General features: G+C 49.8%; 1 protein-coding gene across 2 annotated transcripts in view; it reads left to right on the top strand.

The window, feature by feature from the left end:
- The first annotated feature begins 271 nt into the window (after window positions 1–271).
- Window positions 272–24,833, top strand: part of RIMKLA (ribosomal modification protein rimK like family member A) — a 35,358-nt gene continuing 10,796 nt past the window's right edge. The window contains exons 1-3 of one of the 2 annotated variants that reach the window (XM_025419706.3): window positions 272–563; window positions 17,879–18,109; window positions 22,501–22,587. In XM_025419706.3, coding sequence (XP_025275491.1) covers window positions 401–563; window positions 17,879–18,109; window positions 22,501–22,587 — 481 coding nt within the window. In that variant the 5' untranslated portion in view covers window positions 272–400. Of the gene's footprint in view, window positions 564–648; window positions 1,086–17,878; window positions 18,110–22,500; window positions 22,588–24,833 lie in introns of those variants that run through there. The other variant, XM_049093970.1, reaches the window with a different exon arrangement.

The following is a 24,833-nucleotide window of genomic DNA, read 5'->3' as shown; positions in this document are numbered from 1 at the left end:
CCTCCCCCGGCCGCCGCCGCAGGCCCCCGGCCCGCCGCCCCGCCGCCCCGCCGCCCCGCCCCTCCCCCGGCCGCCCGCCCGCCGAGGCCCCCCTGCCGCCGGCCCGCGCCCGCCGCCGCGCGCTGATTGGCTGCCCGGGCCGGCGGCGGCGCTGAGTGGCCGGGCGGCTCCGCGGGGTCAGGGCTGCAGAGGCGCCTGGCGCACCGGCGGGAGCGGGGGCGGGGCGGGGCGGGGCGGGGGCCGGAGCGGGAGCCGGGGCCGGGGCCGGAGCCGGAGCGCGGGGGCCGGAGCGCGGGGGCCGGAGCCGGAGCGCAGACGCCGGCCGGCCGGCCGCCCGCCAGCCCGAGCGAGCGGCCCGGGGCGCGGAGGGGGCCCGCGGGGCGCCGGCGCCCTGGCCGCCATGTGCTCGCAGCTCTGGTTCCTGACGGACCGGCGCATCCGCGAGGACTACCCGCAGGTGCAGATCCTGCGCGCGCTCCGCCAGCGCTGCTCCGAGCAGGACGTGCGCTTCCGGGCGGTGCTCATGGACCAGATCGCCGTCACGGTCGTCGGCGGCCACCTCGGTGAGCGAGGCGGGCCCCGGGGGGGCGGGGAGGCGCGCCGGGGTCCCCCCAGCCCTCCTCGGGCCGCAGGAGCCCTAACCTCGGGCGCCCGCTCGGGCCCCCGCCGGCTGCCCCGAGGCCAGCATCCGAGCATCCCCGCTGCCCGGGCGAGTCTGGGGAGGAACGCGAAGGCGCCCGAAGCCGCCCGGAGGGGCGCGGACAGTCCAGCCGCAGCCCCAGCCTGGCAGCCCCGGTGCGCGCCCGCCCCCTGCCAGGACGGCTGTGGAGACCCCCGCCGCGCCGACGACCTTGCCGTTGGGACGACCGCCTTCCAAAGTTTTTCGGGAGTGTGTGAGCCTCGGTGATGCACTACCTGAGCATCAGTCCCAAACCGGGAGCCTGCACGGGGGGAGAAATTGACCGTTGGAGCCACCTCTTGAGTGTGTAAGTGGGAGAGGAGCCCGTTGATGGGTCTTCCTTTAAACTCATCCCCCCGCCCCCCGAAAGTGTCCAATGCTGATTCCAGAAAAGCCAAGATTTCAGGTACACACCGTTCTGGCCTCCTCTATTTCTCCACTGATGTGTCCAAGAGACATTTTGGGGTAAGACACGGTTATTCACCTGTGACCCTGACCTCAAAAGGTTAAGCATGTTTTTAGATACTCTGAGGTATCTCTAAGGCGAGCAGCCTCTGATGGGAATCCCTGTTTTAGGAACAACCCCCCCCACACACAGCCTGCAGTTCGGGTGCCTCCAGCCTCCACTCTGGAAGGAAGCCAGCTACTTCTCTGGGATAAGATGTGGGACTGGGGGTGGGGGGGCGGTATTGGGGCCCGGTTCAGGGTGCTTTGTGGGACATCGTCCTTATTATTTCAACCATACCCTGGCTAAATAAGCTCATAATTTGCTCTTCTTTAGCAGAGAAAAGGGATTCCAAATTCTGAACAGGTTACTCCTAGAGATCTTGAATATGACCTGTGTCTAATGTATCTGTTCTAGAAGCTTCATCCATAGATTTATCTAAACCCTTCATAAGTAATATCAGACTGTGTAGCCTCCCGGAGAAATGCACTGCAAGCGTTATTTGATGTCATACATTTAGCCTAAAACAGTGTGTCATCTGTAAGGGCTACTGTCTCTCTAATCTGGATTTGCTAAAACTCTTACAGTTAGTTCACATAGACCTAGATTCCTGAACGAGGGATCTGCAAAGCTGGATCCTTAGCACAGCTTTGCTGCTAACAAGTATCTTGGCTTTGCACTGGCCGGGTCGCTTTATGTCTTTGAATCTCAGGTTTCTTGTGTATATAAAACTAAGGGTTAAGATCCGTCCAGCTCTGAAATTGTTAAATGGAATAATCTTAAATGGAATAATCTTATATTTTACCGATCTAAGGTCTAGTATATGCGTCTTTCTACCCCCAGGGTCAGTTTGTTTGCTCTTCGTTTTATTTATTTTACAGCTTGTAAAGATGCCTTTTATTGAGGTATAGTCATTGAAGTTCCAGATCATATTCCTGTTCCCATCCTGCATTCTGTGAAAGAGGAGGGAAATGTTGTTTTGTTTCTAAAACCCCATTTTAGGAGCACCTGGCTGGCTTAGTTGGTAGAGCGTTTGGCTCTTGATCTTGCGGGTCATGAGTTTGAACCCCACGTTGAACATACAGATTACTCTTAAAAAATTAAAAAAAAAAACAAACCTGTTTTAAAGAATTGGCCCTAGCGAAAGAAAATTATATTCTCGTGCTGCAGGAAGAGTTTAAAGCCTTTTGTTTAGTGTCTTAAAATTTTACAGGAATTCATGTGTGAATGTATCTCAGTCTTTTCACAGAGCAGAAGTTCCTTCTTTTTAAAGTAGAAGAAAATATATGTAGTTATTTGCCTAGTTGATGCAGAAAACTGAAGACAGGCATTTTTTGAAGCAGTTTTAATCTTCTGCTAAATCAGAGATAGCCGCACACAATTCGTTATACAAAACAAACCAACCCGATCACTATTTCTGCCGTCCCAAGCAATCAAAAGATTTATTTGTCATGGGAATGGATTAATTGAAGCACAAGGAAGTAAGCTCCATGCAAAGAGTGAGCTCCTTTGCTTGTTCAGTGCTGTGATGATGACATGAACAGTGTCTTGCAATAATAGGCACTCTAAATACTTTTGAGTGAATAAAGATATGCACTCTATTTCCCAATTTCTTTTACAGACTGTAGAAAAGCACTGGCAGTTTGCTGAGCCAAGTAATCCTCTGAAATAAACTCTAGAACTTAGTGGCTTTGAAATACAGAAATAGTTACTGATATTAATGCCATTTCCCATTTGAAAATTACTGAGTGTGAGAGCTGGGAAAGCCTTTGAGATATCCATCCTGACCCTTCCGTTTTTGTAAATGAAGGACCCGGCGCTCAAAGATACTCAGTTAGCAGCTAGTTAGCAGCTAACGACAGTTTAAGACCCGATCTAATTCCCAGCTACGGGTATGAAATAAGCGGGTGCAAGGGCATCTGTAGCCTATAGTGCTTTTTTCTGTGGATATGGAATTGAACTGAATTGAATTACATTGAGGCTCCATGGTGACTTTGCAGAGTGATTTTAAAGTTTACAAAGTTAAGGCACCATCTTTACAAAGTCTGCATTCATTCTACTGCTCCCTCTGTTCCTTCTTGACATTAGTATGGGGGTCAGTGCAGGAGTCACTTTGGGACAGTATGGGGAGGACCTCAGCCAATGATATTCTTTCCTGAGCTTCCTTCTGTGGAGGCTGGTGGGACCCCAAATCCAGAGACCAAAATTTCAGGTTATGTCTGGAAATAGGATTTATACAAGGGATGAAAGGTTTGGGATTTAAAGATTGCAGTTATTTATTTTTTAAAAAATATTTTATTTATTTATTCATGAGAGACACAGACAGGGAGGCAGAGACACAGGCAGAGGGAGAAGCAGGCTCCATGCAGGGAGCCCGATGTGGGATTCGATCCCAGGGTTCCAGGATTAGGCCCTGGGCTAAAGGTGGCGCTAAACCGCTGAGCCACGCGGGCTGCCCCAAGATTGCAGTTATTTAAGATAATACAAGGAAGCTGAAGATGCCATGCAAATGCAAGATTTTGTGATGAGTGGTCCAGCTGCCCCAGCGTAGGTTTGGATGGGATGAATGGGAATGGCTACTGGGAAGAACAGAATGACCTTCCTGGGACTGAAGCAATCCCGTAGAGAACACTTTCCCTTCACCTTCCTGCAGGACATAGCATAATGAGAGCCATGTCTCACTTCATTCCTTCCTAGAAACCACAAGTTCTTCATTCACTCAGCAAATATTTCTTAATTATTCTCAACTGTAGGGTAAGGTGGTGGTGAATGTGTCACCCGAACACACATCATAATGGTCAAAGCAAAATATGCATAGTGTTTATTGTGTGCCAGGCAGATGTCGAGGTTCTTTCTGCAAATGAACTCTTGTAAACATCGGTAGGGTATCTGGCACCTAGTACTGGCTGGTGGTTAGGACCAATACTCAGGAATTCCAGGCTCAGCAAACTTGTTTCCTTTCTTCCATGCCACCCCATCCACGCATCGCCTGCCCTGGCTTCACCGTGCCCTGTGCACTGATTGCCTCGGCCCCGGGGTGCTCATCATCTTTTGTTTTGTTTTGTTTTGTTTTTTTAAAGATTTTATTTATTTGGGGATCCCTGGGTGGCTCAGCGGTTTAGCACCTGCCTTTGGCCCAGGGCGTGACCCTGGAGTTCTGGGATCGAGTCCCGCGTCAGGCTCCTCCCTCCTCCTGTGTCTCTGCCTCTCTCTCTCTCTCTCTCTCTCTCTCTCTATGTCTATCATGAATAAATAAATTTTTAAAAATCTAAAAAAAAAAGATATTTTATTTATATATTTGAGAGAAAGGGAGAGCACAAGCAGGGGGAGTGACATGCAGAGGGAGAGGGAATCGATCCCAGGACTCTGAGATCATGACCCAAGCTGAAGGCAGACACTCAACTGACTGAGCCACCCAGGAGCACCCCAGGGTGCTCATCTGGTACTCTCTCTCCCTCACGTGGCAAACTTGTATTCCTCCTTCATCCTCAGCTCACATCACTCATCCCTCTGAGGTCTTTCTGGAACTCCTTCCCCTCCCTTCAGGCCATCTCTTCTCCATCTGCTGCCAAGTTAACACTGTATATCCTTTTAAAATAGCATCCATCAAATTTTATTGTAATTTATCTGTTTACAAAGTTTGTTGTCTCTCCCTAAATGACTGGGAATCCCTCAGATGTGTGCTCCGCAACTGGCACACAGTAGGCCTCCAGTTTATGTTTGGATGATTGAGTGAAGGGCCTGAGAGGCTAATTTGAAGCATATGAGACTTTTACCATAATTAGGTTCTGTTTGGGAGATCATGGTTGGATGTGTAAATGTTTTTTGTCTGCGAGGGCAGAGTCATTAGTGCAAATTAAGTTCTTTGGCCACCCATGAGCCTTGACAATGACAATTTCTTGTCTCAAGAAATAAGTATAGTCACAAACTCAGGGATAGGCATCAAGACCAAAACAATGCGTCTGACCTGGAAATGAGGGTGTGTAATAGTTAGTCTCTTAGGAGCAGAATGATTCAGCATTCCTTGCCTTCCTTTCAGAGCTGAAACCTTGGTGGCCATATGGTGATTTCTAGGTCAGATTCTTTTTTTTTCTTTTTTAAAATTTAATTAATTTATTTAAGATTTACTTATTTGGAGAGAGCACGTGTGTAGATGCATGCCTATGAGTTGGGGGAGAGGCAGAGGAAGAGAGTCTCTCAGGCAGGCTCCCCACTGAGCACAGAGCCCCACGATCCCAGGACCCATGAGATCATGACCTGAGCCGAAACCGAGAGTCAGGTGCTCAACAGACTGAGCCACCCAGGCGCCCCCGGGTCAGGTTCTAAAGGTGTCTGGGCTACTTTTCCTTGGTTCTCTGCGATCAGTTGAGTAAGATTTAAATGTTTGGGTGGGTGGGGTCTGAACTTAATTGGAAGAAATGGTGGTCTTGCAGCCTTCCAGAAGACAACAGAGGCCTCACAGAAGAAGGAAGGAGTCCCGTTGCTGTGCCAGGAGGTACGAGCAGACAAGGAAGGGTCCCGTGCTACCCGAGGGCACAGAGGTTGGTCTTTGGCCTCGCTCTCTGCCACGGGCCCGGGCCTGACACTGTGTCATCTGAATGAACAATCATACGGGACTCGTGGAAAAGTCAGAGAGCGGATGGAAGCATCTACCATGTACTGTTTCTAAGCTGCTGTGAACACTGAATGGATATGCTCTGCGCTGTGGGTCCACGTTTACATCCGTGGGCTAATCTCAAGGACTGAGGATGGACTGGATGTGTAGTTTATGATTCTAGCAGTAGTTTTTAGGGCTACTTCATCAACTGTGTCAGAGAGAGTTCTAGAACCAGTAGGTTGGAATCCTTAGTAGATCTCAAAGCCTTACTTACAGATTTCTGGACTGCCTCTTGCTGCTACCATAACACTTCGACCAAATTTGTTAGGCTTGCCTGGTGGAAGGCGTAGAGCCATCAGGGAAGTCCGTGTCATTCCCATCCATCCACACCTCCTCCTTGGCATCCCCCTTACTAACAGGGAGTCCAGGGACGGCTTGTATGTCAGAGCTAGCCTCACCTCATTCTACCCCCTTCTCCAGTGGCTTCTCCTGCACCACCTTGCCCACTTTGCTAAGAGACTTCACCTTATTAAGGTTTATATTATTTTAACACAAACCGACAGCATGCCACTGAAGCTTTCACTGTATTTCTGTTTGATCCTTTGCTGTTAAAAAGAAACTCAGGGGACCCGGGGTGGCTCAGTGGGTTAAGCATCTGCCTTCAGCTCAGGTCATGATCTCAGGGTCCTGGGCTCGAGCCCCATGTCACGCTCCCTGCACAGTGGGGAGTCTGCTTCTCCCTCTCCCTCTGCCTGCTGCTCCCTGCTGTGTGTGTGCTCTGTCAAAATAAATAAAGAAAATTAAAAAAAAAAAAAAAAGAAAAAAGAAACTCAAGAAGACTGCCTGCCCCATGAGAAAGTAAGAAATTTAAGCTACTGTGCATTTAGGAACTGACAGGAATAGTGGTTCTTTATTTCTGTGACTTTGTTATTATTAATGTTTCCATATCTTTTATGTGCCTTAATCTTCACAACCGTCCTGCCCATTCAACAGCTGTTGCCTGCCCAGTCTGTGCCAAGCCTGTGCTAGGTACTAGAGATATAATGAAGAGTAAGAACAGAGTCTCCATCCTCATTGTTAAGATTTCATTCACTCATTTTGTCAACAAATACCTGTTGATTACCTATTATGTATAAGGTATCATTCTAGGTGCCAGAACAAAAAGGCAGGAATCTCTTCCTCTCCAGGAAATTACAGCCTAGATGGCAGAGAGAAGATACAAACAAAAATGTAAAATATGTGGGAGGTTAGTGAAAAGGGCTAAGGAGGAAAAAGCAGGGAAGGGGGATCGGGGGATAGACTTTCTAGAGGTAGGGGAGGGGATGCAAGTTTAGATAGGGTGGCTGGGGCGGTCCTCATATAGGAGATGTTGTTTAAGCAAAGACCTGAAGTTGGTGAGGAAGCAAGCCATTTAGCAATCTGGGATTAGGGGATCCTGGGTGGCTCAGTTAAGCATCTGCCTTTGGCTCAAGTCATGATCCTGGGGTCCTGGGATTGGACTCCAAGTTGGGCTTGCTCAGTGGGGAATCTTTCTTTTTTATCATTTTTTTTAAAGATTTTATTTATTTATTCATGAGAGACATAGAGAGAAGCAGAGACATGGGCAGAGGGAAAAGCAGGCTCCATGCAGGGAGCCCAATGTGGGACTCGATCCTGGGACTCCAGGGTCACACCCTGAGCTGAAGGCAGAAGCTTAACTGCTGAGCCACCCAGGCGTCCTTGGGGAGTCTATTTCTTCCTCTCGCTCTGCCCCTTATACCCTGCTGCTTGTGCTGTCTCCCATCTCTCTGTCTCAAAGAAATAAATGAACTCTTTAAAAAAAAAAATAGGTATCTGGGATTAGAGTAGTGTCAGCAAGAGGGAACAACAAAGCATTCTGTGGCCAGAGCAGCATGAACCAAGGGATAAGCATTAGGAAGGAGGGCCAGAGAAGAGGATGAGGGGAGAAAAGCCAATATATAGTGCCTTGGAAGGACTTTTGTTTTTAGTAGGCTCCATGCCTAGTGTGGAACCCAACGCTGGGCTTGACTTTACAGTCCCAAGAGCTGAGGTCAGGAGTTAGACAGTTAACTGACTGTGCCATCCAGGTGTCCTGGTCATGGAAGGACTTTGTATTTTACTTTGGATGAACTGGGACTCCGTTGAAGGATTTTGAGTGGAGGAGTGACGTGATCTGCCCTATGGTCACAGGGTCATTTTGGTCACTGTGTTGAGAACAGACTGATGGTATAGCAAAGGCAGAGGCAGGAAGATTGCTGAGGTTCAGGTGAGAGATGATGATTGTTGGAAGAGAATGATTTCAGGGGAGGATGTGCAAGGTGACTGGATTTGGGATAGATTTTGAAGACAGAGTTGTCAGGATTTGCCTACTGGATCAGATGTTGGATGTTCAGGGAAGACTAGTCAAGGAGGACTCCAGTGTGTCTGGCCTGAGCAGCTAGAAGAATCAAGTTTGCCATTTACTGGTATCGAAAGGATGTAGGAGTAAGTTTGGGCAGATGGTGAGGATCAGGACTGAGTGTGAGATGCCCATTAGACATCCAAGTGGAAATGTCAAGTAGACAGTTTCATATTATTTGGGATACCAAGGAAAGCCCTGGCCTGAAGAGATCAAAATTAGAAGCATCTCCATTTACCTATCAAGGGAGTGACTACAGATAGAAGAGAGAAGAAGTCCAAGGACTGAGCTCTGGGGCGCTCCCTGAGAGTGGTTGGGGAGAGGGGGAGCAGCCAACAAAGAATCCTAAGAATAAGGGATGAAGAAATCCAGGAGTGAATGGTGTCCTGGAAGCCAAATGGTGGGAGTATTTTAAGAAGGAAGATGTGATCAAATGGTGTCAGATTTTGCTGGTAGATCAAGTCAGGTGAGGAGTGAGAATGGACCATTGGATTTAGCAATGTGGCCTTAGCATTAGTGTCCCTGATAAGAGAAGTTTCATGAAGTAACGGAAACCAGCAGATATGCTACACTGTCTTAGGAGTTTTGTTATAAAAGGAAGGTGAAAAGTGGGTTGATAGCCTGCTGTGAACTGAATTGTGTTTCTCCCCCAAATTTTCTCTCCCTCTCTGCCTTCTAAGGTTAAACAAGACAGGGACGCCTGGGTGGCTCAGCGTTTTGTTGCCTGCTTCGGCCCAGGGCATGATCCTGGAGTCCCAGGATCGAGTCCTAGGATCGAGTCCCACATCAGGCTCCCTGCATGGGGCATGCCTCTCCCTCTGCCTGTGTTTCTGCCTCCCTCTCTCTCCCTCTCTCTCTCTCTCTCTCTGTATCTCTTATGAATAAATAAAATCTTTAAAAAAAAAAAAGGTTAGACAAGACAGCAAGAAGGTAGCTGTCTGCAAGTCAGGAACAGAGCCCTCACCAGAGCTCAGTCATGCTGGCACCCTGATATCAGATTTCCAGTCTCCAAACTGTGAGAAATAAATTTCTCTTGTTTAAGCCCCCCCACCCCCAGTCTGTGGTATTTTGTTATAGCAACCTGAGCTGACTAAGACCTCACCCAAAGGGGGGATGGCTTTGAGAAGCTTTTCTTTTTTTTTTTTTCTTTTTTTTTTTTTTTGATTTATTTATGATAGTCACACACACAGAGAGAGAGAGGCAGAGACACAGGCAGAGGCAGAAGCAGGCTCCATGCACTGGGAGCCTGACGTGGGATTCGATCCCGGGTCTCCAGGATCGCGCCCTGGGCCAAAGGCAGGCGCCAAACCGCTGCGCCACCCAGGGATCCCGAGAAGCTTTTCTTAAAGAAGACATAACAGCATGTTGTATGCTCGAGTGAGTGATCCAGCAGAGAGATCGGTGATGCAGGGGAGAGGGGGGGAATTGCTGGAGCAGTGCTTTGAGTGGAAGGGGTTGGGATCTATTGCATATTTTAAGGAATTGGCCTAAGCTAGGAGCAAGGACACTTCAGCCGTTATAATAAAAGAGAAGATAACCTGTACGACCCAGGTGTCGGCAGGCGGGTAGATGTGCTTGTAGGGGCTCGTAGACAGGTTCCTTTCTGATTGTTTCAGTTTCTCATTGCGATAGGAAGAGTGAGAAGGATGAAGGAGGGAGGAAGTAGCAAGAAGAGAAAGTGAAATTGTTGTCTGGGTCAGGGAGAGTGAATGGACCAGGGAAATAGGGTGCTTGCCAGGCAGCAGTAAGGATGCCCTTGAGACCAGTCAGCAGGGTTATGTATTTTTTCTCCATATTCCGTTGCACAGGAGCGCACACAAAATAGGCAGATTTGGATCAGTCTAACCAGGGATATGGTTTAGCCAAGCAAGAAGCAGGTGCAAGATTTGAGGATGTACCGTAGATTTGAAGATGCATGCTATGGTGTTTGACCATGGAATTTAAATAGGTTAAAAGGGGAAGTGAGAGACAGTGAAAAGGTGGGCATCCATCCATGGTAGTTCCTGGGGGGGTCAACGTTGGGCTGGAGCTGGGGTACTAGAGAGAGCATGCTGGAAAGATGGGAGACAGTGATTGAAAACTGAATTAGGGTAAGTGCATCATGTCTAGACTAACCCGGAGTGGTGGCCAGGGTGGGGTGGTAGACAGCATCTTTGGAGGAAATGAATTCAGGAAATAGGGGCCTGGGTACTGGAAGACTTGCACAGGAATATTGAGATCACATCACCACTAGCTCTGACCCCGTGGGGAGTCGTAAGTCAGGAGCTAAAGCTTCAGGGAGGGACCGAGGGGGGTGGCTGGGTCCCTGGATGACCCACACAGGTGGAGTGATGAGGGCCAAGCTGGGAGTTTGAGGGGAGAGAGAGGAGGATGGTCTGGAAGCCTCTGTGAGGAGCCAGGGGCATCCCTCCCTTGGGTAGGAATCCCAGGTGCCAGGGAATGAGAATGCCACAGCTGGGAAGGGACGTTGGGGAAGCTGGGGAGAGCCGGGGATCCGCTGCCCTCGGGAAAGGAGGCGAAGGGACACTCACCAGGGAGGTCCAGGATAGAGGATCTGCTGCCCTTGAGTCCTGGAGGACACCTCAACGGTGGGAAGGATGGAAGGGGGAGTAGAAAAGACAGTGTCAGAGCTGGGGGGTGGGAGGTTGGCATCTCCAGAAACAAGGGGGCTTTGGAGACTGGAGTGTAGGGTGACCGATACACAAAAGGGATAAAGGGCTTGACGAAATTCATCTTCGTGGTTGCAGGGAAGCTCGCATTGGTGAGTGGAGCGGGGGAGCCTGGGGGTGGCTTCCAGGTCCTGGGACCCTTCCATTTTGCAGAAGAGCAAACTGACACCCGAGAGACGTGCGTGTTGCCAAGCTGTCGAATGACAACAAGGAATTAAATCAAGTCTCTGACTTGGAGGCCAGTGCTTTGTCCGCTTGACCGTGATCAGCTTTCAGCGCAAGTGCACTCTACCTCTTGCGGGGCCTTGGTAAATACACTCGCCCTGAGATATCCCTCAGCTCGGGGCCTCGAAGGTGCCAGGCCTGACGGCGGATTTCTTCCTGAGAGGTAGTCATTATGCATTTGTTGGTTTTATACATTTCTTCTGAGCCCAGAGGCACCATGAGTCAACATCTCCTTTCTGAAACTATTCTTGATTCCCAGAGACGATCACTCCCTGCTCCCTGTGCCCCTGCTGTCACTCTGCCCTGATACAGGGGCCTGTTAGGCCACTTCTGTTGAATTACAGTCGGTCGCCTCCTCTCCCCACCCGCTGCCCAAACCAGACTGATAACTTCCTGACGCCAAGATGCTCTGCACACAGCAGCAGCAGCATTCATCACGATTGTGTGTTGTCTTTCTTAAGTTCCAGGAATCACCCCTCCACCCCCAGGCCCAGCCTTTAAGCTGGTGGCTGTTCCTTAGCTGTCAGTGGCCCTCCCATGTCTCTGCTGCCCTTACCATTTGATGGCACTGGGGCCCCAAGTCTAACCTGGGCACCTGAAGCTCTGTCTGAAGGCTTTCTCTGATGTGGGCCCCCAGATGCATGCAAAGCCAGGAGGGCCAGGAAACTACTAGTGCAGCTTTCAACCAAAGACAGACACGGTGTAGGCTAATGATCAGTCCCCTCCCCACTAGGGTGGGATAACTAACAGAGCCTCATGCACTAACCATTTCTTATTTTTATGCAGCAGGATTAAGCCCCAGTCGCCCTCACTTGATAGCACACCCTGTATTTGCCACATTCCCTCCTCTACTCCCCCACCCGCGTTTCCTGAAATTACCCCCCTATTAATAAACTTCTTGCACTTGTCTCGGGGCGTGCTTCTGGGGGTGCCCAAACTAACACGACTTGGCCCAGAGTAGGTGCTAAATAAATACTGCTAAACGGACGTGTCGAGTGCTGGACTGAATGAATATTCAAGTTGTGTTTATGTGTCCTCCAATACGAGGAGCTTAGAGTCTCCTCGTAGACAGAGATCCCCCGGTTCAGCTTGGTATTCCTGCTTAACAGTGTGACTCATCCCAACAGTTCAATAAAGGTTGAAGTGAATTAAGTGACCTGAAAACAGCAGTTGGTAGAGAACAAAAGTGGCCACATGATGACTGTGGGTTTTAATGAGGTGGAGGTAAGATTTCTTGGGGCGTTGTAACAAAGGACTTTAAGAGGAAGGTGGAAAAAAAAAAGAGGAAGGTGGAGTGGGGATAGCATGTCCTTAAAAATAAAAATAAATAAAATAAAATAAAATAAAAATAACTTCCTTATGAGAAAGTGGTGGGTGAAAGGTAGAAAGAAACCAGGGAAACCTGGAGCATGATTTGACACGAGCCAGATCGTGTTTCACATGGCACCTCTCCCTCGTAATGCAAGGAGATCATGTAAAGCTCTCCGTGAATTATCCACTTACTTTATTTATATTGTCGATTCCTTCCTGACAACTTCCAGAGCTTCAGTGCCAGCCACGGTTACATGATCCTGTTAAAATATAGGGGTTCTTAAAGCTGCCGTGAGGTCCTTGCTTGCTGTCATGCTATTGTGTCCTCAGATTTTCTTATTTCTGCTGCTTGCTTTGTACATGAAGGTTTTTTTTCTAGTACACCAAAAGCCAGTTTACTTTTGAAGCTTTCTCCTGTGAAGCCCAGGGTGTGTGCACAGGTACACACGGGTTGGAAGGATCGTGACCCATGATGCATTTGTTTTCTGTCAACACGGAGACTTTTTTTTTTTTAATTATTTATTTATTTATTTATTTATGATAGTTACACAGAGAGAGAGAGAGGCAGAGACCCAGGCAGAGGGAGAAGCAGGCTCCATGCACTGGGAGCCTGACGTGGGATTCGATCCACTGTGCCACCCAGGGATCCCAACATGGAGACTTTTAAAGTCAGATCTATTACAGGGATCCCTATGGCAAGAAATCTTTTGTTTATTTATTTCATTTTTTAAAAAGATTTATTTATTTATTTTAGAGAGAGAGAGTGGAGGGGACAGAGCAGAGCAGAAGGAGAGAAAAACACTAAGTAGACTCTGCTGAGCGAGGATCCCGACGCGGGGTTTGGTCTCCGGACCCTGAGATCACAGAGTCGAAACCAAGAGTTGGGTGCTTAACTGACTGTGCCACCCAGGCACCCCTAATTTTTTTTTTTCAAAGTAATCTCTACACCCAATATGGGTCTCAAATTCACAACCTTGAAATCAAGAGCTGCGTGCTCTATGGACTGAACCAGCCAGGTGCCCCAAGAAATTTTTCATTTAAATGAGATAATATATGTGAAGGGTCTTACTTAGCACAGTACCTAAAATACAACAGACGCTCAATAGAAACGCTAACCTGATTCAGATCTGAACGTCCGCACCTCTGACTAGCCATGCTTCTACTTCTCTCTATGGGAGGGAATGATTGAGAATGGGTTTTAATTTTTTTATTTTTTATTTTTTATTTTTTTTGAGGATGGGTTTTAATTTCTAGAGCTCTACTTTCCAAGAATGATTTGCTTCTTTCTAAGACTATTTCTCTGTATCATAGAGTACATTTCTTTGCTATTGCACAATGTGAAAGTCAAGTTTTTTAAAAAATTTATTTATTTATGATAGTCACAGAGAGAGAGAGAGAGAGAGGCAGAGACACAGGCAGAGGGAGAAGCAGGCTCCATGCACTGGGAGCCTGACGTGGGATTCGATTCTGGGTCTCCAGGATCGTGCCCTGGGCCAAAGGCAGGCGCCAAACCGCTGCACCACCCAGGGAATCCCAAAAGTCAAGTTTAATAGACTCAATCCAACCTGATACACGAGTTAGAAAAGAACAGGCCCAGGTGTTTGGGGAAAGTTGTCCCCCTTTCCTACTTGTTTTTTTTTTTTTTTTTAAGATTTTATTTATTTATTCATGAGAGAGACACGGAGAGAGAGAGAGAGAGAGAGAGGCAGAGACACAGGCAGAGGGAGAAGCAGGCTCCATGCAGGGAGGCTGACGCAGGACTTGATCTCGGGGCTCCAGGATCATGCCCTGGGGCGAAGGCAGGCGCTAAACCACTGAGCCACCCAGGCATCCCCCCCCTACTTGTTTTTAATGCAGTAAAATATTTCCAAACATAAATAACAGGTATCAAAAGGACATTAGCCCATAACGATCCACGAAAGTAGATTATTGTTTGTAGAAGTAATGGAGAAAATATTGTTGTGGCTGGGTTGGCTGTTGGTCACTGTACTAATTAGTTTGAGGTTTGACCTTTTTTACTATCTTAGTGACCCATTTGGGGACAGAGTGGTTTAATTTAAAAAAAAAAAAAAGGTAGTTTGAGGCTAAACAGTACATTTCAAGCCCATTGTAGGAGTCTGGGAGACCCCGAAAAATATTCCAGAAACAACTCTACTCCCTCCCTCCTGCCCTGTTCCCCAAGTCAAGGTGATGCCCAAGAGCACGGGGCCACTTAGTCACATGAAATCTTTTGTTATTTGGGGGCACGAGCCTCTTCCCTCCATCCACTGGCAGCCAAGCAGAGCCCTGCCCGCCCTGGTATCCTGCATCAGCTCTTCATTCCCTTGGCTTGAGGCCTATAGATTGCAGTGGAAGTGCTAAGGACTCTGGGAAAGGTGACCCATTTAAGCTGCATCCTGTATTAAGTTTATCAGGTCTTTCCCTGAGAGCAGATATGGATGGGGTGGGGATGGGGGGAGAGCCATTACTAAGTGGCTCAAGGTCTCAGCAGGTTTGCCAGGAGCCAGCCTTACGCACCCAAGCTGTTCTTGGCCATGGCCGAGTGGAAGCGCTGTTTGCACTGGAGCCACGGGGGAGAGTGGCAGCCTCTTGTCTGCTCCTTGTGGAATTGGTGACTTCCCTGGGTTTAGATGGCAAAGAGAACAGAAATGTGCAGGGCAGGCGAAGATGCCCAGAGCAGGAATGCTGGAGCCGTGAACGTGGGCGGCAGAGGAGCCAGTGGTGCAGAGGTGTTCCTAAACCTGTCGGGTCCCTCGACACGGAGCTGGAGGCTCAGAGCCCACACCTGTCTAACTGCTTGGTGTAGAGCCTTTCCAACTCCGCTTTAACCCATTCCATTCTTCATTTATTGAAGGCTTCAGTTGGAATGAGCCAGGCCCAAAGATTTACCTTTGGAGAAGAGAGATGAAGTTCTGGTAAGACTTCCTAGGTGTCTGTGAATCTGCTTGAGGCTGAGCTGTCTCCGTCCACCTGTGGTTGGTATTTCCAGAAACGACTGAATTCTTTTCTTCCCATTTAGAAGTTTAACTGTTCGTCTGTGGCCTCATGTTGGGATTGGAAAGCCAGACATTTCTGCTGCTTCTCATTTCTCTAGGTCACTTTTCTGTTGCAAAGCCATTTTTCTCTCATCAGGAGGTGCAAAGCTCCATAAATTGTCCTACCCTGCTCGGTAGAGTGTGTGTGTGCAGTGGCGATGCCAGCACCCCACGTGTGGGTGGCTCTGTGTACTTTCCAGAGCACAGTTGCACATATTCCCTCGTCGCGTGATGTCGTCCCGGGCTGTCGCTTCTGCCCTGAGTGTTTACTCACCATTCTCACCCACTGGATACCTGTCTTTCTTTCTTCTCCTGTCACTTTTGAGGACACTAATACAGAGTTTACTTTTTTCTCCTTTTATATTCTTTTCTCCGGGGGCTGTAGGTGGCAAAGGAAAAAAAAACATATAAATGATTCTGTTTTCTGACGGCAGAGTGAAGATAACCCAAATGCTCTTTTATAAGTCATCACCTGAGAATTATGTTCCAGTTCCTGGGGTTCACACTGTTTGCAGAAGTCCCGAGAACAGTTTATCTTAATGATCACACCTGCCCCCTTTTGTTAAATTGATGGAACAACTCTTAGAAGAGGGGGGGGAAACTGGGCAAGCTAGATGATATAGTACCTTTGTGGTTTTGGTTTCTGTTTGCTTCCTTTTGTTTTGTTTTGCTTTGTGTTTTTATATTAATATTATTCATCCCCCAGTGGAGAAATACTAACGTTTCATTAGCATTTTTTGTGTTCTCGGAATTATCTGGTGGTGTGGCACAGCGCTTGCAGAACAGAAAGCACTTAAGTTAAAGCCTGTTTATAAGATGGTTCTGAAACTGTTTAAAAGGTCCTCTTTAGAGCCTTTTAGAGACTCCTTTAAGGCTCACCAAACCGACCTAGTAATTCCCTGAACTCACATCTCATCGCCCTGTCCATCCCATTTCCTGTCTCTGTGGTTCCAAATCTACCTCCCTGTGGCTTCTGAACAATTTAGCAAACATCAGGTGCCTGTCATGCACCAGGCACTGACAGACAAAATAATGCTTATGGATAGCTGTGTCCTTGGGGTCAGAGAAGACCAACCAAACCAGTCTTCTGCATGGAAGCCCTACAGATACGTCAAGACTGAACTCGTGATCCTCTGAGTCTTTACTTCAAGCCAATACTCCCAGTTTCCAAGTGTAATACAAGCGCAGGTCCTTTCATTATATGGACTGCTTGTCTTTGGGTACATTCTAGTTTTGTTTGATACTAAATTGATTTTTGTAGATTGATTTTTTAAAATATTTTATTTATTTATGCATGAGAGACACAGAGACAGAGAGAGGCAGAGACACAGGCAGAGGGAGAAGCAGGCTCCTCACAGGGAGCCCAACGTGGGACTCGATCCCGGGGCTCCAGGATCACGGCTTGGGCTGAAGGCGGCACTAAACCGCTGAGCCCACCAGGGCTGCCCTAGATTGATTATTTATTTATTTATTTAAAATTTTTTTTTATAGATTGATTTTTTAAAAAAAGATTTTTGTTGTTGTTCTAAAGGTAATATGCACTTGGAGACACTTTGCAAAATACAGATAAGTGTAAAGTAGGAAATCACCCATCATCCCATTACCCATTGTTAAAATGTCGATATATTTCCTTCTAGTCTTTTCTAACTGTATTTATGATTTTGTGTCCTGTTTTTTTTCTACTTAACATTGGCATGTTTGCATTCATTATAGTCATAAAAATCATTTAAGCAGTTATATAATTTTCCAGACAGACTTTTACTTTTTTTTTTTTAAGTAGTCTCTGTGCCCAATGTGGGGCCCAAACTCATGACCCCAAGATCAAGAGTTGCATCCTCTACTGACTGAGCCAGCAGGGTACCCCTTCAGACAGACTTTTTTTTTTCTGTAAAGATTTTATTTATTTATTTGAGAGAGAGAGAACATGAGTAGGGGGCAGGGGTAGAAGGAGAAGCAGATTCCCTGCTGAGCAGGAAGTAAGGGACTTGATCCCAGGACTTGATCCCTGGGATCATGACCAGAGCCAAAGGCGGATGCTTAACCGACTGAGCCACCCAGGCGCCCCTAGACAGACTTTAAAAGGTTAAGTCATAAAAGACTAATAAGGATCCCTTAAGTGAGCTGCACTGCTTCCCTTTCATTACGTCTCCAGCCTCCCAACCCCTTACACTTGGAGTGACACTAGGGCTACATGGAAGGAAGGTGCTGTGCTATCTTATCTCTCCTCTGTGGAATCTTCTAACTTGGATTATTCTTGATCTGCTGCTTCTCTCTCTCTCTCTCTCTCTCTCTCTCTTTTTTTTCCTGTTCGTTCTTTTGCATTTCCTCATAATCATGTTCTGCCCATTTGTGTGGAGTGTGGCACTGACTGTAGCCCTCTGGCTACTACAGGATTCCCAGTGCCGTTTTCAAGGCTGTCTTCCTGCTGGGTTCAATCTTGAGGAGTCGGTTGGAGCCAGTTCTTCTGGAGGGACTAGACCACGGCCAGCACAGAGCTCACTCTTGTCCTTCAATTGCAGGCCTTCAGCTGAACCAGAAGGCGCTCACCACTTTCCCAGATGTGGTGCTCGTGCGGGTGCCCACGCCCTCCGTGCAGTCAGACAGCGACATCACGGTCCTGCGCCACCTGGAGAAGCTGGGCTGCCGCCTGGTCAACCGCCCACAGAGCATCTTAAACTGCGTCAACAAGTTCTGGACTTTCCAAGAGCTGGCTGGACATGGGGTTCCCATGCCAGACACCTTCTCCTATGGTGAGTGTCCCTGGGATTGGAACTTACCTTTCCAAAGCACCTGCATCGCTAGGTTTTCCCTCCCCCAAAGCACTCTAGGTCTTGTTGGTTTTCAGTGTGCATTTGTTCATCTTAGGTGACTCAACATCTTGGGTCTTTACCACGGTCGCCCCCTGTGTCTGTAATTCACTCGTTCCGTATGTTTGTGGTACGCGCTTTGTGGCGGCCACCATCCTAGGTCCTGGGCTATAGCAGGGACTGAGAGAGTCCTGCCCTGAAGGCACTCCCAGTTCATCACCGCTGTCAGTGGTGGAGGACAGCAAGTGTCAGGGCAGTGGTGAGTGCCCTGATGAGTGAGCGTGATGTGGGACAGGATACCCCGGAGGGCTCCACATGCAGCTCGGGAGACATGGAGGAGGGTTTCCTGAAAGAGAGAATATCTAAACTCAGCTGAAGTTATCCAGCTGAAGCAGCAGGGATGGGGAGTAACCTGAGCCCAGAGCAGAATCTGGATCGGCCTAGATGACAGATGGGTGGTATTTTGAGTAGTTTGTAGGTGTAGAGTCTGTGAAGTGGATCAGGATGACTCCTGAGGATAACAGGGTGGTAAGCAAGGAGGTGGCCTGATGGGAGTTCGGAATATCACTTTGGCTGTTCTGTGAGGAAAGACTCAGACCAGGGCGACAGGATATGTGGTGATGGGCTTTTTAAACTATCCAAGTGAGCGGTGATGATCTAAACTAAGGGGACCGGGAGCACCTGGGTGGCTCAGTAGGTCAAGCGTCTGCCTTCAGCTCAGGCCATGATCCTGAGGTCCTGGGATCGAGCCCCACATCTGGCTCCTTGCTCAGAGGGGAGTCTGCTTCTCCCTCTCCCTCTGCTGCTCTCCCTACTTGTGCTCCCTCTATCTCTTTCTCTTTCTCCCTCTCTCAAGGAAATAAATAAAATATTTTTAAAAAATAATAAAATAAGGGGGCCATAATAAGAATGAAGGTAAGTGAACACATTGGGAATTACGAAGGAGATCGCAGTAACAGGACGTAACGACTGGCTGGATATGAGGAGTCTACAGAGCAATCGAGTGACTCTGGTTTCCGATTTGGGCAACCAGATGTGAAAGCAAACATTCACAGAGATGAGAAGCATGAGGGGAGAAACAGGTTGGTGGGTAGGGAGTGAGAGGTTATCGGGCAGAGATGATTTCTGTTTGAGGCTTGTTGTTTTGAGATGTCCATAGTATAAGCAAGTGTATTCTGTAGGCAGCAGATAAATGGATCTGGAGCTCCTGAGAGAGCTGTCGTCTAGGAGGGGATTTGGAAACCTTTGCTCCGTTAAGCAAAGTCACAAGAATGAGTGAGATTGCTCAGGGGAACGTATAGAATGAAGAGAGGGCTGAACTGAACACCTAAAGTGGTAAATTTTCTGCATATTTTACCACAATAAATAAAATTTAGTGAGAGGATTCAAGAGGGAACCCTTTCGAGAGTGGGTCAAGGAAGAGGAACGTGTCCAGGAGACCAAGCAGGAGTGGTGAAGAGGGAGAGGAGAGAGGACAGATGCCAATGAAAGAACATTCCAGGAAGGATGGTATAATTAAAGGTATTGTCTGGTTTGGTTTTGTTTTTAAAGATTTTATTTATTTGAGAGAGAGTAAGCGAGAACGAGTGAGCACAAGCGAGGTAGAGGAGTAGAGGGTGAGGGAGAAGCAGGCTCCCACCTGGGGAGCATGGAGCCCGATGCAGGACTCGATCCCAGGACCCCGGATCATGACCAGAGCTGAAGGCAGATGCTCAACCGCTGAGCAACCCCCCGCCGCCCGCCCTCCCCCCCCCCCCCCCCGCCGCACAGCACCCCTGTGGTCTGGTTCTGAAAGGACAAGTAACATAAGCACCGAGACGAGACGTGTGTTGGATTTAGCAGCAGAGACTTCAGTTTAGTGATGGGGAGAAAAGCCACTGTCGAGGGAGGCCGAGGGAATGAATGAGAAGTGAGACAATGCAAACCGGTTTGAGTAGCTTGATGGTGGGGGTTCAAGGTTGTCATTAAGGGGCGGGGCAGGGGCAAGGAATCTTATTTGTCAAAGATGGGGGAGAGTCGAGCGTGTTTAAAATGGCAATGGAACTAGGAGGTTGGAGACCCTCTAGAGGGAGCTTAGTGGTGCCCGACCCCCGAGGAGGCGGGAGGGAAAGGGGTATGAAGCACAGGTGCAGGGATGGCCTTGAGTAAGCAGGACCCCTCTCTCACTGTTTTATAGGGAAGGGAAAAAGGATAGCTAGAGAGGAGGTAAATAGGTCAGCGATGTCAGGAAGTAGGGGTTCCCTTTTTTTGCGTTTTTAAGGAGATAGAAGTTTGTTGAGTGCACTGCAAGGGAGCAGCAGGCAGGACAGCAAAGGAGACACGGTCATCGGCCTGGAGGCAGTGGTGGGGGGGTTGGCGGGGACTGTAGTTAAGGGGGGTGAGGGGGATATGGGAACGTATGGAATTGTCTTTTCCTTTGGTTCCTGTGCCTGGTTGTCCCGTTGGTCAGCTAGGGCTTGTGGATATTTTGAGGTGGGTCACCTAATGAGCCTGTTCCAGTAAGAGGGTCCAACTAGAGGGTCACTGTGGGCCCTTCTACCTGACTCAGGCCCTCATCGCTCAAGCCCATTGCCTAAAAGCAGTCTCTACATCCCCCTGACAGATCAACCAGGGCAGATCTTTGGCATTTGGGCAGAGGTCCCGTCTTCAGTAGCTTCTTCATGCTGGCAGGGGGCTATGCTGTCCCTATCCAAACTCGTCAGTCAGGGATGCCTGGGTGGCCCAGTGGTTGAGTGTCTGCCTTGGGCTCAGCTCGTGATCCTGGAGACCTGGGATCGAGTCCCACGTCGGGCTCCCTGCATGGAGCCTGCTTCTCCCTCTGCCTGCGTCTCTGTGTCTCTCATGAATGAATAAATAAAATCTTTAAAAAAAAAACAACGCAACTTGTCGGTCCCTCAGGGGTTCTGTGCAGTTACAGAGCAGAGCATGTATTATATCACTGTGCTGATTGGAGGTGGGAATGAAATTCCTTGGCGGCCAGGTCCATGGGATTTTGGGGGCGGGGAGCCTCTGATGGGCTGGGGTCCTTATTGAATCGTCATTTGTACGTGCAATTGTGGGATTTACTCAGACACTTGGGAACATTGTTTGCCTGTCGATTAGAATGGCAGCTGGATCGGAGGGAACAAAAGGAATACCAGGGGGCCTGAAAGAAGCCAGGCAGCTGAGAGGCAGGCGCATCAGGAAAGGGTCCCCACCGAGTCCCTAATGTGTGGATTCACTGGGGAAGAGCTTCCACTGCCAATTACTCCTCAGGTTGGAGACCTCGGGGGACGGAGTGGGAGAGGAGAAGACAGGGCCCCTGGCTTTCACGGGCCCAGGTAGGCCGACCTGTTTGCCCTCAGACCTCCAGGCCCCCCGGGGAGCTGCCCTGGCCAGAGACCTTCTGCTGTCCGAGGAGCAGTACAGGGGTCAGACCACCCACAGGCCAAAAAGGGAAGGAGGGAGGGAGGGCGAGGGGGGACATCCCTCACCCTTTCGGGGTGGGGCAATCTGGTGGGTCCCCCTGGGGCTAAGGGTCCTCACCAAGGGGTAACCTCCCCCTGGGAAGTCATCAGTTCCCCAGGGTGCACCAGGCTGAGGCCCTGCCAGGGAGGGCCCTGGGCATCCGACCTTCCCCATACGGGCCACCAAATGTGGGGCATCCCAGCCAGGTGGGGGCTGGTGGCACGGGCTGGGGACACAGAGGAGACAGAAGTTCACACACCGCAGGGGAGCCGCGGGCAGGGCAGCAAAGGAGGCACGGACTGCAGGAGTTCCTGCTTTCTTCTTTTTTTTTAAAGATTTATTTATTTATTTGAGAGAGAGTGAGGGTGAGAGGGAATGCGAGTCGGGGGAGGGGCAGAGGGGGCCTCCAGCAGTGTCAGATGTCACCTCCCATGAGACCCATGTCACCTCCCATGAGACCGCGACCGAGACGCTTAGCGGAGCCCCACGGCGTCCCCGGAGTTCCCTTCTAGTAAAACCGACTGTTGGTACCTTCTTCCCGCCCCTGATCGTGTGTGTGTGTGTGTGTGTGTGTGTGTGTGTGTGTGCACAGCCCCGCCGTGGTTTTATTCCAACCGTTACGGCGTGGGGGGGCCACAGCCGCGGAGCTGGGGTGCGCGCCCTGCCCGGGCCTTGTCAGGACTGCGGACTGCGGACTGCGGGAGCCCCCGGCACACCCACGTCCTCGATCCGCGTCGGTTGCCTCCCCTGCCTGCTCCCACGGGTGTCACGGGGGTTGAGCTGCTTTCATGGGAGGACCTGGAGGCCTGGGGAGGATTCGCACGAGGGGCCGCGCTGGGCCGACCGCTCCGGCCTCACCTGCACTGACTTTCACCCTTTCTCGGCAGGTGGCCATGAAGACTTTTCAAAAATGATTGACGAAGCCGAGCCCCTGGGCTACCCGGTCGTGGTGAAGAGCACGCGAGGACACCGGGGTCAGTGCTGCTCCTCGTCTGCCGGGAGAAGTGGGGCCCCCCGGAGGGGCTCGGGGTCCTTCCCTCTGTCCCCTCCTCTGTCCCCCTGTCCTTGCTTCCTCAGACCCTTGTCATTCCCGCCCTGGCCTGGGCAGCAGGCTCCTGACTGGACTGACTGGCCTCCCCCACCTCGCCGCCAGGGCATCCTCTCTTCTTAGGGACTCATCCTCTGACCCACCTGTTCCTGTCCTTCCCTCGCTAAAAACACGCCCTCCCACGGGCCTCGTGGCCTGTTCCACGAAGTCCATGTTCCTCACCATAGCTCCGAAGGCCCCGAAGCTTCAGCCTTCCTCGGCAGCCCCTCTGGCCGCGTCAGCCCTCCCTAACCCGCTGCAGACCCCTTCTCCTTCACAACCTAGACCATGGGTTTTCTTTTCTTTTTTCTTTATTATTTTTTTTAATATTTTATTTATTTATTCATGAGAGACACACAGAGAGAGGCAGAGACACAGGCAGAGGGAGAAGCAGGCTCCATTCAGGGGGCCCGATGCGGGACTCGATCCCAGGACCCCGGGGTCACACCCTGGGCTGAAGGCAGGTGCTCAACCGCTGAGCCACCCAGGAATCCCCCTGGATTTTCTTTTCTTTAAACCTCTGCTCTCTTCCCTTTGCTGGCAAGGCCATCTTCCTCCGGCCTCTGGTGACTTCCGCTCACCCGTGAAGGGCCGCCCCAGCTGACTTGCCCCCTCCACTGTTGTTTCCTCCCCCCTGCCCAGCCCAGGTCCCCCTCCCTCTCTGGCAGCAGAGTGATTTGCTCTCCCCTTGTGTTTCCATGGCACTTTGTCCACGCCTCTAACACAGTCACAGGTGTTTGTGCCCTTTTCCCTCGCTGGCTGCAGGCTGCTCGGCGGCAGGAACCCGGCCCCTTGCCTCTGTCCCCGACACCTGCTCCAGTGCTTGGGGCATAGCAGGGACCGGGAACTGAGAGGGGCAGTCATGCAGCAGGGAGGTTTCCCCGCAACGTGAGGGCAGGTACCTGCCGATGTGACCCCAGGGCGACTGCAGTGAGGGGAGGCACCTGGGACAGACAAGTGCCGAGGGGGTCCTGCTTTGGGGACTGGGTGGCGACATGGACTGGACACAGGCACTGCTGCTCCCAAGGAGCTGCAGCGTGCACAGGGTGGAGACGGTTGCATCGCAAGGTGACAACCTCCGAGGCAAGCTCACCCAGCACCTGCTTGTGCCCGACAGCGGGGCTGACTCTGCCATGAGGCAGGGAGGGCCTCCCCGGAGGAGAAGGAGACTGAAGTTGGGGTCTGGAATTCCAACTGGAGGAAGCGAGGAAGCAAACACACAGGAGCAGGTGTGAGCAAAGCAACCTGTAGGAGCCCAGGGATCCTACTGAGGAGAAAGGAATGAGTTGGGGGGCAATGTGGGGCCCTTAATACTATTCAGATGGATATGCTACAGGCCTGAAGTTCAATGTCTCGTTTTGTTGTTGTTGTTGTGCTAAAATATACAGTAATTTAGAATTCAACTCATATTTATTGAGTGCCTAGAGAGTGCCAGGCACTGTTGTAGGCTCTGGGGATACAGAAGGGAACAAAGCAAAAACCCCTGTCCTCAAGGAGCTCATGTCGTAGAGAGGTAAGACAGACAATAAACAGAAATTAGATAAAATACATCATATTTTCAAACGTTTTAAAAATTGAGATGTAGGGGCGCCTGGGTGGCTCAGTCACTTAAGCATCCGACTCTTGGTTTCAACTCCGGTCATGATCTCAGGGTCGTGGGATGGAGCCGTGTGTCGGGCTCCACACTCCACAGGGAGTCTGCTGGAGATTCTCACATTCCCTCTCCCTTCCTCCTCCAACCCTCACTTCTGTGCTCTCTCTTTAAAAAAAAAAAAAAATAGGGGCACAGCGTGGCTCAGTGATTGAGCGTCTGTCTGCCTTCGGCTCAGGTTGTGATCCCGGGGTTCTGGGATCGAGTCCTCCATCGGGCTCCCCGTGGGGAGCCTGCTTCTCCCTCTGCCTTTGTCTCTGCCTCTCTCTTGAATAAATACATAAAACATTTTTAAAAAATAAAATTACAATAAAACATTGAGATGTAATTCACATAACAGTTCACCATTTTTAAGTGTACAATTTAGTGGATTTTGGTATATTCACTATTGTGTGCAACCATAGCCACCGTCTAACTTCAGAACCTTTCCATCCCAAAAAAGAAACCCTGTGCCTACTAGGGGTCAGTCGCAGTTGCCTCCC

Source organism: Canis lupus, chromosome 15 (genome assembly GCF_003254725.2).
Source record: "Canis lupus dingo isolate Sandy chromosome 15, ASM325472v2, whole genome shotgun sequence".
NCBI classification, from domain to species: domain Eukaryota; kingdom Metazoa; phylum Chordata; class Mammalia; order Carnivora; family Canidae; genus Canis; species Canis lupus.
Note: the sequence above shows the minus strand (reverse complement) of the source record. Positions and strands in the feature narration are given on the sequence as shown.